This window comes from Oncorhynchus masou, chromosome 28, assembly GCF_036934945.1.
Source record: "Oncorhynchus masou masou isolate Uvic2021 chromosome 28, UVic_Omas_1.1, whole genome shotgun sequence".
NCBI classification, from domain to species: domain Eukaryota; kingdom Metazoa; phylum Chordata; class Actinopteri; order Salmoniformes; family Salmonidae; genus Oncorhynchus; species Oncorhynchus masou.
In genome coordinates, this window is record NC_088239.1 from 80,292,399 (window position 1) to 80,306,883 (window position 14,485).

The 14,485-nt window shown below is 45.6% G+C and overlaps 1 protein-coding gene across 2 annotated transcripts in view; it reads right to left on the reverse strand.

The window, feature by feature from the left end:
* ror2 (receptor tyrosine kinase-like orphan receptor 2) overlaps window positions 1-14,485 on the reverse strand; it is a 140,076-nt gene that overhangs the window by 43,160 nt on the left and 82,431 nt on the right. For both annotated transcript variants that reach the window (XM_064943556.1, XM_064943555.1), the window contains exon 2: window positions 3,405-3,488. In XM_064943556.1, the coding sequence (XP_064799628.1) occupies window positions 3,405-3,488 (84 nt within the window). The remainder of the gene's footprint in view (window positions 1-3,404; window positions 3,489-14,485) is intronic.

Here is a 14,485-nt window from a genome sequence, read left to right on the forward strand (position 1 = left end):
CATGACGGTGGTAGGCCTGGTCACCGGCAACGATGAGACAGCCTACAGGGAGGAGGCCAGTGACCTGGCAGTGTGGTGCCGGGTAAACAACCTCTTCCTCAACGTCAGTAAGCCCAAGGACCTGATCGTGGACTACAGGACACGTGGAGGTGAGCACGCCTCCATCCACATCGACGGGGGTGCAGTGGAACGGGTCGAGAGCTTCAAGTTCCTCGATGTCCAAATCACTGAGGACTTAAAGTGGTCCACTAACACGAGCACAGTCGTGAAGAAGGCGTGACAGCACCTCTTCCCTCTCAGGAGGTTGAAAAGGTTTGGCATGAGCCCTCAAATCATCAGAAAGTTATACAGCTGCACCATTGAGAGCATCTTCACTGGCTGCATCACCGCCTGGTATGGAAATAGCACCGTCTTGATTGCATGGTGCTACAGAAGGTGGTGCGGACAGCCCAATCGATCACTGCCATCCTGGACCACTATAACAGGCAGTGTGAAAGGAAGGCTGACCCTGTATATAGTCACCTTACCCCTATACATATCTACCTCCATCACTCCAGTATCCCTGCACATTGTTAATATGGTACTGACCCTGTACATAGTCACCTTACCCCTATACATATCTACCTCCATCACTCCAGTATCCCTGTACATGTTAATTATGCTACTGACCCTGTATATAGTCACCTTACCCCTATACATATCTACCTCCATCACTCCAGTATCCCAGCACATTGTTAATATGGTACTGACCCTGTATATAGTCACCTTACCACTATACATATCTACCTCCATCACTCCAGTATCTCTGTACATGTTAATTATGCTACTGACCCTGTATATAGCTTCTTAGGTTCTCCTGTTCTACTTATTTCGATTTCTCTGGTGTTTTTGTTCTACATTGTGTTATTTTTAGTACTACATTTTTATATTTTTAGTACTACATTAATATTAATTAATGCATTGTTGGGTTTAAAGCTTGCAAGAAATGCATTTCACTGCACTTGTGCACGTGACATTAAAAATTTGAAACTTAATCTCGACCCGGGCCCTTCCATTGAACTGCGTAGTCAAATCAAACGAGAGCTTTTCTTACAGCTGTAATATGTGACTTTTTGGGCAACCAAATTCACATAGAAATGTGTGTCATAGATCTGTCATTGAAAGCAAGTCTAGGAAGCGGTAGATATGTTCTATATGCGTAATATGTATGCTTCCCGTTTTTTATATGTATTTTACTTTTTGGTTACGTAAATCAGCTTCAAAGAGCAGAAAATACAATATTATTGGTTATGGAAAAGATATTTCACAGCGGTTTAGATGGTAACAAGGACTCGCTCTACACTACACTTGCTTGTTTGGTCACAAACTGACATTTGATTTGATTTTAGGAACCAGGAAATAGCGGAGTGATTTCTGCATAGTGCATCTTTAACCGAGAAACCGAGGCTGTGTCCCAAAAGGCACCCTATTCCCTATATAGTGGATTAAATGAGGGAGTCATTTGGGACGCATACAGAGACACTCAAGAAACAGGAGAGTCAAGGACATCATTGCGCTTGAGAAGAAGCAGGTCTCTGCAGAGCCTTTTGGGGAGAGGTTTTAGGCCAGGGCGGGTCTGGAGGCCTGGAATGTTCTTTCCAGAGATTCTGTGCTCTGTCACACCACACCGGGTTCAGAGTAACGTGACCAACTACTCTTCAGATCGAGATAAGGGGAGTCAGTCTGTCAGTCAATTCGTCCGTCTGACAGTAAACAGCTGTACGAACTGATAACAAGTAAATATGTGTGTGTGTGTGTGTGTTTTACAGCTCATGTACACTCCTATAGTAAATCATGATTAGGGAAAGGAGAAAAAGAGGGGGAGGAGCCATAAAGAAAGAAAAGGAGAGAAAAGGATTAACTTCAGCTGTGGGTGCTGCTCCACTTTGAGAGAGAGAGAGAGAGAGAGAGAGAGAGAGCGGGGGTTACCTTCAGCTGAGGGTGCTGCTCCACTTTAATAAAGAGAGAGAGAGAGAGAGAGAGAGAGAGAGAGAGAGAGAGAGAGAGAGAGAGAGAGAGAGAGAGAGAGAGAGAGAGAGAGGGGGTTACCTTCAGCTGAGGGTGCTGCTACACTTTAATAAAGAGAGAGAGAGAGAGAGACAAAAGGAGAGAGAGGGGGGTTACCTTCAGCTCAGGGTGCTGCTCCACTTTAATAAAGAGAGAGAGAGAGAGGGGGGTTACTTTCAGCTGAGGGTGCTGCTCCACTTTTAATAAAGAGAGAGAGAGAGAGAGAGAGAGAGAGAGAGGAGGAGGGGGGGGGTTACCTTCAGCTGAGGGTGCTGCTCCACTTTAAGAAAGAGAGAGAGAGAGAGAGAGAGAGAGAGAGAGAGAGAGAGAGAGAGAGAGAGAGAGAGAGAGAGAGAGAGAGAGGGAGAGAGGGGGGTTACCTTCAGCTGAGGGTGCTGCTCCACTTTAATAAAGAGAGAGAGAGAGAGAGAGAGAGAGAGAGAGAGAGAGAGGGGGGGGGGGGTTACCTTCAGCTGAGGGTGCTGCTACACTTTAATAAAGAGAGAGAGAGAGAGAGACAAAAGGAGAGAGAGGGGGTTACCTTCAGCTCAGGGTGCTGCTCCACTTTAATAAAGAGAGAGAGAGAGGGGGGTTACTTTCAGCTGAGGGTGCTGCTCCACTTTTATAAAGAGAGAGAGAGAGAGAGAGAGAGAGAGAGAGAGAGAGAGAGAGAGAGAGAGAGAGAGAGAGAGAGAGAGGGGGAGGGGGGTTACCTTCAGCTGAGGGTGCTGCTCCACTTTAATAAAGAGAGAGAGAGAGAGAGAGAGAGAGGGGGGGGGAGAGGGGGGGTTACCTTCAGCTGAGGGTGCTGCTCCACTTTAATAAAGAGAGAGAGAGAGAGAAGGGAGAGAGATAGAGAGAGTGAGGGAGAAGGAGAGAGAGAGAGAGGGAGAAGGAGAAGAGAGAGAGAGAGAGGGGGGGGGGTTACCTTCAGCTGAGGGTGCTGCTCCACTTTAATAAAGAGAGAGAGAGAGAGAGAGAGAGAGAGAGGGGGTTACCTTCAGCTGAGGGTGCTGCTCCACTTTAATAAAGAGAGAGAGAGAGAGAGAGAGAGAGAGAGAGAGAGAGAGAGAGAGAGAAGGAGAGAGAAGAGAGAGAGAGAGGGGGGGGTTACCTTCAGCTGAGGGTGCTGCTACACTTTAATAAAGAGAGAGAGAGAGAGAGAGAGAGAGAGAGAGAGAGGGGGGGGTTACCTTCAGCTGAGGGTGCTGCTCCACTTTAATAAAGAGAGAGAGAGAGAGAGAGAGAGAGAGAGAGAGAGAGAGAGAGAGAGAAAGAGAGGGGGGGTTACCTTCAGCTGAGGGTGCTGCTCCACTTTAATAAAGAGAGAGAGAGAGGGGGAGAGAGGGGGGGGTTACCTTCAGCTGAGGGTGCTGCTCCACTTTGAGCTTCTGCCAGCCCCTCAGACTCCACTGGCTGGGATAAGCTAGGATCTGCTTCTGCTGCAGAGACAAGAAGGAGACCAGAGTTAGGAGGGAACAGAACTCACATAACCCTGCCTTGGTTTGCCTTAGATCCAGGTGTCTGAACAGAAACCTGGTGATACTAACTACAGTGCTGCTGACACATCAAACAATATACGGCCTGCAATATTAAACACATCAATGTGTTTCTGTTAGTAAATGATCCTGTCATCTTGCTAAATGTGCGGCAAAGAATGATCCAACAGCTGTCATGTCTCAATGCTTGAAGTCACATACCTTTTTTGATTTATGCAAGTCAGTTAAGAACAAATTCTTATTTACAATGACGGCCAAACCCTAACGACACTGTGCCAATTGTGCCCCCCCATATGGTGACTCCCAATCACGGCTTTGGATTTGAACCAGGGTGTCTGTTGTGACGCTTTAAGAACTAAGATGCAGTGCCTTAGACCGCTGCGCCACTCGGGAGGCCCAGAACAAAATGAGAAAGGAGTCTTCATAAATTCTGCCAAACACAACAAGTGGATCCAAAACCTCAATTGAATACAGCCGTTTTTGGAACAAGGCTTCAGACTGACTAGAAGGATAAACCATCTGATGAAAATTGTCATGGCCAAAAGCACAAAAAAAACAAGAGTTTTGATGAAACTATGATATTGTTGTATTCAATCCAACATCTGCCACCAAGAGTGCTGGTCTTGCTACAAGATGAACAAAGATCGATTTTCAGTGTGCCTGGCTAGAAATGACTCCATCACATCAAAGGATCAACGTTGCCTATTGATTTGCCATTAGGCCAATGTGCTACAGATGTTACGATCACACAATGGATAATTACTGCCGAATTGGTCTCAGGGCACTATTGAAAATGAGATTTATTTATTTATCCCAGAATAATTAGAAGAAAAAATACAAATACATATGTGCACAGAAAAATCACGATTTATATTCATGGTCAAAATTCACAACAGGTTATTTCTCAAAACAATCTGGACATTATTTTGGGACAAACACTCATTCATATGTTCAGTTTTTTATCCAAGAAAAATCTAGAAGATCAACAGATTTATGGTAGTGATTTTCCCCCCGAAAAAACTTTACGATCGTTAAGAATTGCTTTCCAAAAGTACCGGAAAGAGAGAGAGAGAGAGAGAGAGAGAGAGTTCATCTTATAGGAAACCACACTTTGGCACATAGAATCCCAAACATAGCTGCTGGACAAGTTGAGGTCACTCACATGGTCTGCATTTCAAACGCCACCCTATTCCCTATATAGTGCACTCGTTTTGACCAGAGCTCATAGGTCTCTGGGCAAAAGTAGTGCACTATATAGTGGATAGGCTGCCATGTGGGATGCAACCATGATTACTCTGCAGTAGCGTTTCCCCACAACTGGGTTAGGAATGTGCTGTGGGGCTGGCAATTAGCGATTAGCACATTAATGAGCGAGAAGCAATGGAGGAGTGTTTTAGCCCTGTCCAGTCCAATCCCCAGCTCCCATGGCCTGACATACACAGGGCTACGTTCAGTAGCCAAACGTTGTCGAACATTGCAGATGGAAATGGCTTGAATATAACTGAAGTGATTCTCCTTATTCTACAGGTCAGTAGGCATGTTGTTTTTACATATAAATATTTCTATCTGAACGTTCCACAACCGTGTCCTGCTGAAGGTCCCGGTCACCAGACAACACATCAGCTGTGTCCTGCTGAAGGCCCGGTCACCAGACAGCATCATCAGTCACCAGACAGCACATCAGCTGTGTCCTGCTGAAGGTCCCGGTCACCAGACAACACATCAGCTGTGTCCTGCTGAAGGCCCCGGTCACCAGACAGCACATCAACTGTGTCCTGCTGAAGGTCCCGGTCACCAGACAGCACATCAGCTGTGTCCTGCTGAAGGCCCCGGTCACCAGACAGCACATCAGCTGTGTCCTGCTGAAGGCCCCGGTCACCAGACAGCACATCAGCTGTGTCCTGCTGAAGGCCCTGCTGGTCACCAGACAGCACATCAGCTGTGTCCTGCTGAAGGCCCCGGTCACCAGACAGCACATCAGCTGTGTCCTGCTGAAGGCCCCAGGTCACCAGACAGCACATCAGCTGTGTCCTGCTGAAGGCCCCGGTCACCAGACAGCACATCAGCTGTGTCCTGCTGAAGGCCCCGGTCACCAGACAGCACATCAGCTGTGTCCTGCTGAAGGCCCCGGTCACCAGACAGCACATCAGCTGTGTCCTGCTGAAGGCCCGGTCACCAGACAGCACATCAGCTGTGTCCTGCTGAAGGCCCGGTCACCAGACAGCACATCAGCTGTGTCCTGCTGAAGGCCCCGGTCACCAGACAGCACATCAGCTGTGTCCTGCTGAAGGCCCCGGTCACCAGACAACACATCAGCTGTGTCCTGCTGAAGGCCCACCAGGTCACCAGACAGCACATCAGCTGTGTCCTGCTGAAGGCCCGGTCACCAGACAGACACATCAGCTGTGTCCTGCTGAAGGCCCGGTCCTGCTGAAGGCCCAGACAACACATCAGCTGTGTCCTGCTGAACACATCAGCTGTGTCCTGTTGAAGGCCCGGTCACCAGACAACACATCAGCTGTGTCCTGCTGAAGGCCCGGTCACCAGACAGACACATCAGCTGTGTCCTGCTGAAGGCCCCGGTCACCAGACAGCACATCAGCTGTGTCCTGCTGAAGGCCCCGGTCACCAGACAGCACATCAGCTGTGTCCTGCTGAAGGCCCGGTCACCAGACAGCACATCAGCTGTGTCCTGCTGAAGGCCCCGGTCACCAGACAGCACATCAGCTGTGTCCTGCTGAAGGTCCCGGTCACCAGACAACACATCAGCTGTGTCCTGCTGAAGGCCCCGGTCACCAGACAGCACATCAGCTGTGTCCTGCTGAAGGCCCCGGTCACCAGACAGCACATCAGCTGTGTCCTGCTGAAGGCCCCGGTCACCAGACAACACATCAGCTGTGTCCTGCTGAAGGCCCCGGTCACCAGACAACACATCAGCTGTGTCCTGCTGAAGGCCCAGCTGGTCACCAGACAGCACATCAGCTGTGTCCTGCTGAAGGCCCCGGTCACCAGACAGCACATCAGCTGTGTCCTGCTGAAGGCCCCGGTCACCAGACAGCACATCAGCTGTGTCCTGTTGAAGGCCCGGTCACCAGACAACACATCAGCTGTGTCCTGTTGAAGGCCCGGTCACCAGACAACACATCAGCTGTGTCCTGCTGAAGGCCCCGGTTAACAGACAGCACATCAGCTGTGTCCTGCTGAAGGCCCCGGTCACCAGATAGCACATCAGCTGTGTCCTGCTGAAGGCCCCGGTCACCAGATAGCACATCAGCTGTGTCCTGCTGAAGGCCCCGGTCACCAGACAGCACATCAGCTGTGTCCTGCTGAAGGCCCCGGTCACCAGACAGCACATCAGCTGTGTCCTGCTGAAGGCCCCGGTCACCAGACAACACATCAGCTGTGTCCTGCTGAAGGCCCCGGTCACCAGACAGCACATCAGCTGTGTCCTGCTGAAGGCCCCGGTCACCAGACAGCACATCAGCTGTGTCCTGCTGAAGGCCCCGGTCACCAGACAACACATCAGCTGTGTCCTGCTGAAGGCCCCGGTCACCAGACAACACATCAGCTGTGTCCTGCTGAAGGCCCCGGTCACCAGACAGCACATCAGCTGTGTCCTGCTGAAGGCCCCGGTCACCAGACAGCACATCAGCTGTGTCCTGCTGAAGGCCCCGGTCACCAGACAGCACATCAGCTGTGTCCTGCTGAAGGCCCCGGTCACCAGACAGCACATCAGCTGTGTCCTGCTGAAGGCCCCGGTCACCAGATAACACATCAGCTGTGTCCTGTTGAAGGCCCGGTCACCAGACAACACATCAGCTGTGTCCTGTTGAAGGCCCGGTCACCAGACAACACATCAGCTGTGTCCTGCTGAAGGCCCTGGTCAACAGACAACACATCAGCTGTGTCCTGCTGAAGGCCCCGGTCAACAGACAGCACATCAGCTGTGTCCTGCTGAAGGCCCCGGTCACCAGACAACACATCAGCTGTGTCCTGCTGAAGGCCCCGGTCACCAGACAACACATCAGCTGTGTCCTGCTGAAGGCCCCAGTCACCAGACAGCACATCAGCTGTGTCCTGCTGAAGGCTTGTGTTCAGTAGGGCACACCATAGCAAATGTATTTAGGAAAATGTGCATTTCTTATTACAAAAATTGTGGTAGTACCTCCTCCGTTTCGTTCAGTTTTAAACCATTTTCTCCCTACTGGGCACGACCCTGGAATCCTCAAGAACATGTCCATCTGGTAGACACATCTCACTAGTCTTCCCTTCACATCCATCCAACTCCTAGGTTTTATCACCTTTAGTAGTGTTCAGTGTAATGAAAATATGTCAAGCTATCTATTATTACAACTTCCTGCAAGTCTTCACTTGGAAAAACATCACACTAACATTTTTCTAGTTATAGTGCATGACGATGAGAAGAGTTTAAACGTTGATATGTACATGAGCTCCTTCAAATTATGCATCCTAAATGACACCCTGTTCCCTATGTAGTGCACTACTTTGACCAGGGCATATAGGGCTCTGGTGTAGTCCACTACATAGTAGTGCACATGTATAGTGAATAGGGTGCCACTTGGGACGCACACCAAAGGTTTAGCTCAGCTCCCACGGTCTGGTTAAGTCACGCTGAAAAGCACAGCTAGGATCTGAGAGCAGAACACCTCACGCAAATTCCATACATTGCAAGACACATTAATTTGACTGAAGTTTTACCTCGGCAATGGGCCTTGAATCAAATCAGTTCTCAACCCAATTATGTCAAATCAAAAGATTATTTTTTTTGCGATTCCATTTTTTAAATTCTATCCAGAGTTCAATTGAGGTGTTCATAAAAAACAGCTTTATCTTTGACTGGGCAACATTCTTAAAATAATATTTAAAAATTGGGTGATGGACTTTCAATTGCATTGAAACGCAAAACTATTTCCTTACTCTACAATGACTGCAAAACTACTCTAATACCCATCCTTGATGAGCGTATAGGGCTTGTCAGCTACTATAATTAATTTAACTGCTTGCATTTTGACTGGTACTATATATATATATATGTGTATATATATATATATATATATATATATATATATTACCAGTCAAAATGCAAGCAGTTAAATTAATTATAATAGCTGACAAGCCATAAACGCTCATCAAGGACGGGTATTTGAATATATATAAAAAAATAAAAAAATATATAAAAAATAAATAAATATATATACAGTCAAAAGTTCGGTTCACCTACTCATTCAAGGGTTTTTATAAATTTTTACTATTTTATACATCGTAGAATAATGGTGAAGACATCAAAACTATGAAATAACAGATGGAATCATGTAGTAACCAAAAGAAAAAGTTAAACAAATCAAAATATATTTTATATTTGAGATTCTTCAAATAGCCACCCTTTGCCTTGATGACAGCTTTGCACACTCTTGGCATTCTCTCAACCAGCTTCATGAGGTAGTCACCTGGAATGCATTTAAATTAACAGGTGTGTCTTGTTAAAAGTACATTTGTGGCATTTCTTTCCTTCTTAATGCATTTGAGCCAATCAGTTGTGTTGTGACAAAGTAGGGGTGGTATACAGAAGATTATTTGGTAAAAGACCAAGTCCATATTATGGCAAGAACAGCTCAAATAAGCAAAGAGAAACGACAGTCCATCATCACTTTAAGACTTGAAGGTCAGCCAATGCGGAAAATCTCAAGAACTTTCAAAGTTTCTTCAAGTACAGTTGCAAAAACCATCAAGCTATATGATGAAACTGGTGCTCATGAGGACCGCCACAGGAAAGGGAGACCCCGGGTTATCTCTGCTGCAAAGGATAAGTTCATTAGAGTTACCAGCCTCAGAAATTGCAGCTTAAATAAATGCTTTACAGAGTTCAAGTAACAGACACATCTCAACATCAACTGTTCAGAGGAGACTGCGTGAATCAGGCCTTCATGGTCGAATTGCTGCAAAGAAACCACTACTAAAGGACACCAATAATAAGAAGAGACTTACTTGGGCCAAGAAACATGAGAAATGGACATTAGACTGGTGGAAATCTGTCCTTTGGTCTGATGAGTCCAAATTTGAGATGTTTGGTTCTAACCGCCGTGAACGGATGATCTCAGCATGATGGTGTGCTTTGCTCAAGGTCATTTTTCCCCTTTTTGGCACGGGCTTTCGAACCAACAGCCTTTTGGTTACTGGCCCAACACTCTAACCACTAGGTTAGTTGCCGCCAAAACGGACTCAGTGAGGAATGTTATATGTCTTTAAGGAAGAGACTGTGTGTCTTACCAGTATGAAAGCATTACTCAACAGGGATCTCCGCCGCTAGGACGTTCCTTGTCCTAGTCCCAAATGGCACCCTATTCCCTATATAGTGCGCTACATTTGACCTTAGCCATACGTTCTGAAGAGGGAGGATGAGTTATGGCTAGTAAATGGAGCCAAAACCAACACGGAGGGGGAGTTCCCATGTCAAATGATCGTCCCATTGTTGTGGAAATACGCTTGGGATTACTTTTACAATGTACATAACACACATACTCTTTCATGGAGAAGCTTACCTCAGAAAAGGCACAAAACCATTTCCTAAAATAAAAACAGGTAAGAGAAGAAGAAAAAAAAGTCTGCTTGTTTAAATTAGCCATCTTTAAACTACGCTTAATGTTTAATGGACAGAAGCATGAGAGAGGGGGGGGGGGGGGGGTTACCTTCAGCTGAGGGTGCTGCTCCACTTTAATAAAGAGAGAGAGAGAGAGAGAGAGAGAGAGAGAGAGAGAATCTGACAGCTGACCTTGGTGAGAAAAAAGTTCTCCAGTGTCCTAAGGGGGGGAGAAAGATGAATGAATGTCTGTCGTAGCGCAGGAAGTCATAGTAATTTATGTTCGCCGAGTAACAAATGAATAGAAAGAGTAGATAATTGTTTCAGTGTTAACAACGGCTCCGTGAGATACTTCAATTTCACCGGCAGTAAGTAACTAGTCTAGAGGCTCACAACTTACAAAGCCAATGCTGCTCAGTGATCTTTATTTTACTTCAAGTACTATCTGTAATATTCAGTTTGAAGGTCCAATTTATTTATTATTATTATTATTATTATTATTTTTATTTAACTAGTTAAGAACAAATTATAATTTTACAACGACGGCCTACACCAACCAAACTCTAACCCGGACGATGCTGGGCCAATTGTGCGCCGCCCTACGGTACTCCCAATCACGGCCGGTTGTGATACAGCCTGGAATCAAACCAGGGTCTGGCATGACACCTCTTAGACCGCTGCGTCACTCGGGAGCCCCAATGCAGATGTTTTATATCAATATCAAATAATTTATGAGTAACAATTAAGTGCCTTACTGTAATAGTTCTCCATAAAAATTGTTTTAAAAAATAAAATAAAAAAAGCTTTTTAGCAAAACAAATATTTCTCAAGCAAGAATTTCTTGGACTGTTTGGAACTGGTCTGTGGGGAGGGGGGGAACTGAAAACGAGCTGCTATTGGCAGAGAGGTTTGGAACTCTTTGTGACTGGTCTATTATTGATATATTAACTAATTGAACACCTGGTGATGTCACCGGGCAGTCTGAAACTCCCCTCATGCAAAACCTGCTGACTAGATCGTCCTGTGTAGACTGTATTTTCAACCAGCAACTATCAGGAAATAAACACTGATCATATTGTTCACAATTTTACAGTGTTCGTTTCTACAGCTATTGTACGATATGATACAAAATGCGGGGGAAAAATATTTTTGACTGCACTGGGCCTTTAAATTTAGACTAGTGTACTGTATATTCCTGGTAGATATCCATGAAGAAGAACTGTTAACATTAGGACCCTTCAAGGCCATTTTTGTCCTACTTCCTCAAAAGGCACTTTGTAACATGACCCTTCCAGCACTACCTAATGTCCTACCAATGACACCTGACACAACAAAGCCCTCCCTTCATAATGAGCGCCAGTATTAATCATAAAATAGATGTTCTCCCCTTCCACCTGTGTAGAAGGGGCTGATGCACAGAAACAGAAGCACATAGAGCGAGAGGGGGGGAGAGAGAAGAGAAGGGCAGTAAGAGACCAAAAGAGGGGGAGAGAGAAGAGAAGGGCAGTAGGAAACCAAAAGAGGGGGAGAGAGAAGAGAAGGGCAGTAAGAAACCAAAAGAGGGGGAGAGAGAAGAGAAGGGCATTAGGAAACCAAAAGAGGGGGAGAGAGAAGAGAAGGGCAGTAAGAAACCAAAAGAAAGACAAAAAGAAACAGAGGTAGAGAGAATGACAAAGAGAATGAAAGGAGTAAGAGGGAGAGAGGGGAGAGTGGAGAGAGAGAGAAGAGACAGCGCGGCATTGGACTGAGGAGCTAGCTGATTATTTTGAGGAGCCCACAGTGCCCCCCGAATCACAGCCACCTTTCACAGAGGATTCTCCTTTTTCAACATCCGCTTCTCCTGGCAACGGCCAGCCCAGCCACTCCAAACACTCAGAGAGGAGAGAGGAGGCCGTGGAGTGAGGAGAGGGGGGCAAATGGCCTCCAGCCCCCACTGGGGCTTAGTTGGGCTCCAACGAGGGGAGCTGCAGACCCCCTTGGCCCAGCCCAAAATGTAGGAGCTTGTTAACACTCCTCGTGCCCCTCAGGAGAGCCATTTTGACCAGGCCTGTTTTGCCAAAGTAATAAAATAAAAAAGAAGCTGAATAAAATAATGAAATTGAGCAGCTGGAAGCTTTGTTGGGACCAACACAGTATTAAAATGCAACTTCAAAATTCACAAGTCTTCAGCGTCTACAAATGTCATTACTCAGTGTGGATGGCTGATGTAAGTATGTTCGCATCATTACCCCTCTTCATACCACTTGTTGACAGCAAGGTAACAGATGCTTGAGCTTTCAGGATTTCTCCTGTAAGATTCCAACTGGAGCACATCTCTGTCTGCAAAAGCCCTTAGAGCAGAAGAGGCTGCTCGGAGACAAACAGCTCCTGGAGGTGCCTGACATCCGTTAACTTGCAAATGCAGTGACCTGGAGTTCCATGAGTGTGTAGAAATGTTGGCAACGTTGTGCACACGGAGTCCATCTCTCTCCATTTAAGATGAAGAATGAATTGAATGGATGGATGAATTACAAAACCCCATGCAAACGGTTGGGTTCTCTCCTTCCTGTGGATCGTTTATTTGCTGAAAAGTTCACTTCTTTTGGCCAGAGCATTATGGACCCTGGTAAAAAGTAGTGCACTAAATAGGGAATAGGGTGCCATTGGACCCTGGTAAAAAAAGTAGTGCACTAAATAAGATGCAGGGTGCCATTTGGGACACATCCAGGGAGACGTCCAGGGTCTCTCAGGCTAAATGTTCAGGACTAAACAGAGTCACTCCGGACTCTCTCTAAGACACTGTGACCCGGTGAGAGCCTGCTAGCTAAGTGCATTGTACACCACATTTGGTGATCTATGGCTCTGGACCAAGTGGTGCGTAAATCAGGCCTTGCTCTGTAGTTTATCCTCTGGTTCAAGTTTGAATCCCACATACTATTTCCAAACCAAGGCCTTTTCAAGAAATTACATCATGGCCTAGCAGTTAAGAGCATTGGGCCAGTAACCGAAAGGTCTCTGGTTCGACTAGGTGAAACATCTGTTGATGTGCCCTTGAGCAAGGCTCTTAACCCTAATTGCTCCTGTAAGTTGCTCTGCATAAGTGTTTGCTAAATTACTAAAAATGTTAAAAAATGTAAACCTTGAGAATTTCAGTGTGGTGCTCGTATCATATTACAATAGCCATTACACACATCCTATCCTTTTATGAAACTAGACTGAGGACTCGGGTAAACCTGAGCATGCATATGTTTTGCTAGCCTGAAATGTGGTTGGACAAGGTTTGGTCTCTCTCCAGTGGACTGCCAATAGCTCTTGTTATCACGCTACACAGGTGCACATGCCCAAATCTGTGTCGTCCCAGGGAGATAAAGGTGGGGCCTTATAAGGACTGTGAGGATTATGGAATTTTGGGTAATGATGAATTGACAAATGTTTTGATGTTGTAATTCGTCTTTAAAAATGAGCTATGACATACCTAACGAATACAACACAGTTTTAGAGACACAACACAGTCTCAAGAACTAATGGTTGGAACTTTTGGAAATCAAGCTTCTCCTCCTGACCGCGCTTTCTGTTCGTAAAATTAGTATTTACTTATTTTATTTCTAATTGAAAAACTGCTATTGGATAAACTGTATCTAATCGAATATGAAGTTGAATCCCCCTTCTCCTAAAATAAATGCATTAAGATGATGGACGATTAAATGTTTTTTTTGTTCACAGATATTGTCCATTATTGTCGGTCACCCTGGGACCTATTGCAGCTTTCATTATGTCATTGAATCTACCTCCCTCGGACTTCAGTATTACCCAATCTGAGATCTCTTTATATTCATTTACAGCTATATTCACTCAATAAGTACATTCCTCAGTATTACCCAATCTGAGATCTCTTTATATTCATTCACAGCTATATTCACTCGATAAGTACATTCCTCAGTATTACCCAATCTGAGATCTCTTTATATTTATGTACAGCTATATTCACCTTATACATACATTTCTCAATAAGTAAAACATCACAGTGGACTGCACCTCGAGTATTCTGGCAAGAAGCAGAACATTAGAAACAAATGTGTTTATTTGCTAATAACAAATCACCGAATGTAACAGCGCATGAGACAAGGTTGGAATCAAACTCGCCATATGGTAATTACCGTAAATTGTCCTTTACATACAATTTACAACAGCTTGAGTAAATCCACTTGCGGTAAAATGTAATAAAAAGGGAAATCATTGGTATAAAAGTAAGCAACTTCATGATCCCAGAAAGAAAGAAAAATAATGATGATCTGATCCTAATAAGACCCTTATGGAAAATATCAAAACTAATGATATTTTTCTAAAAACGACTAAAATGCTC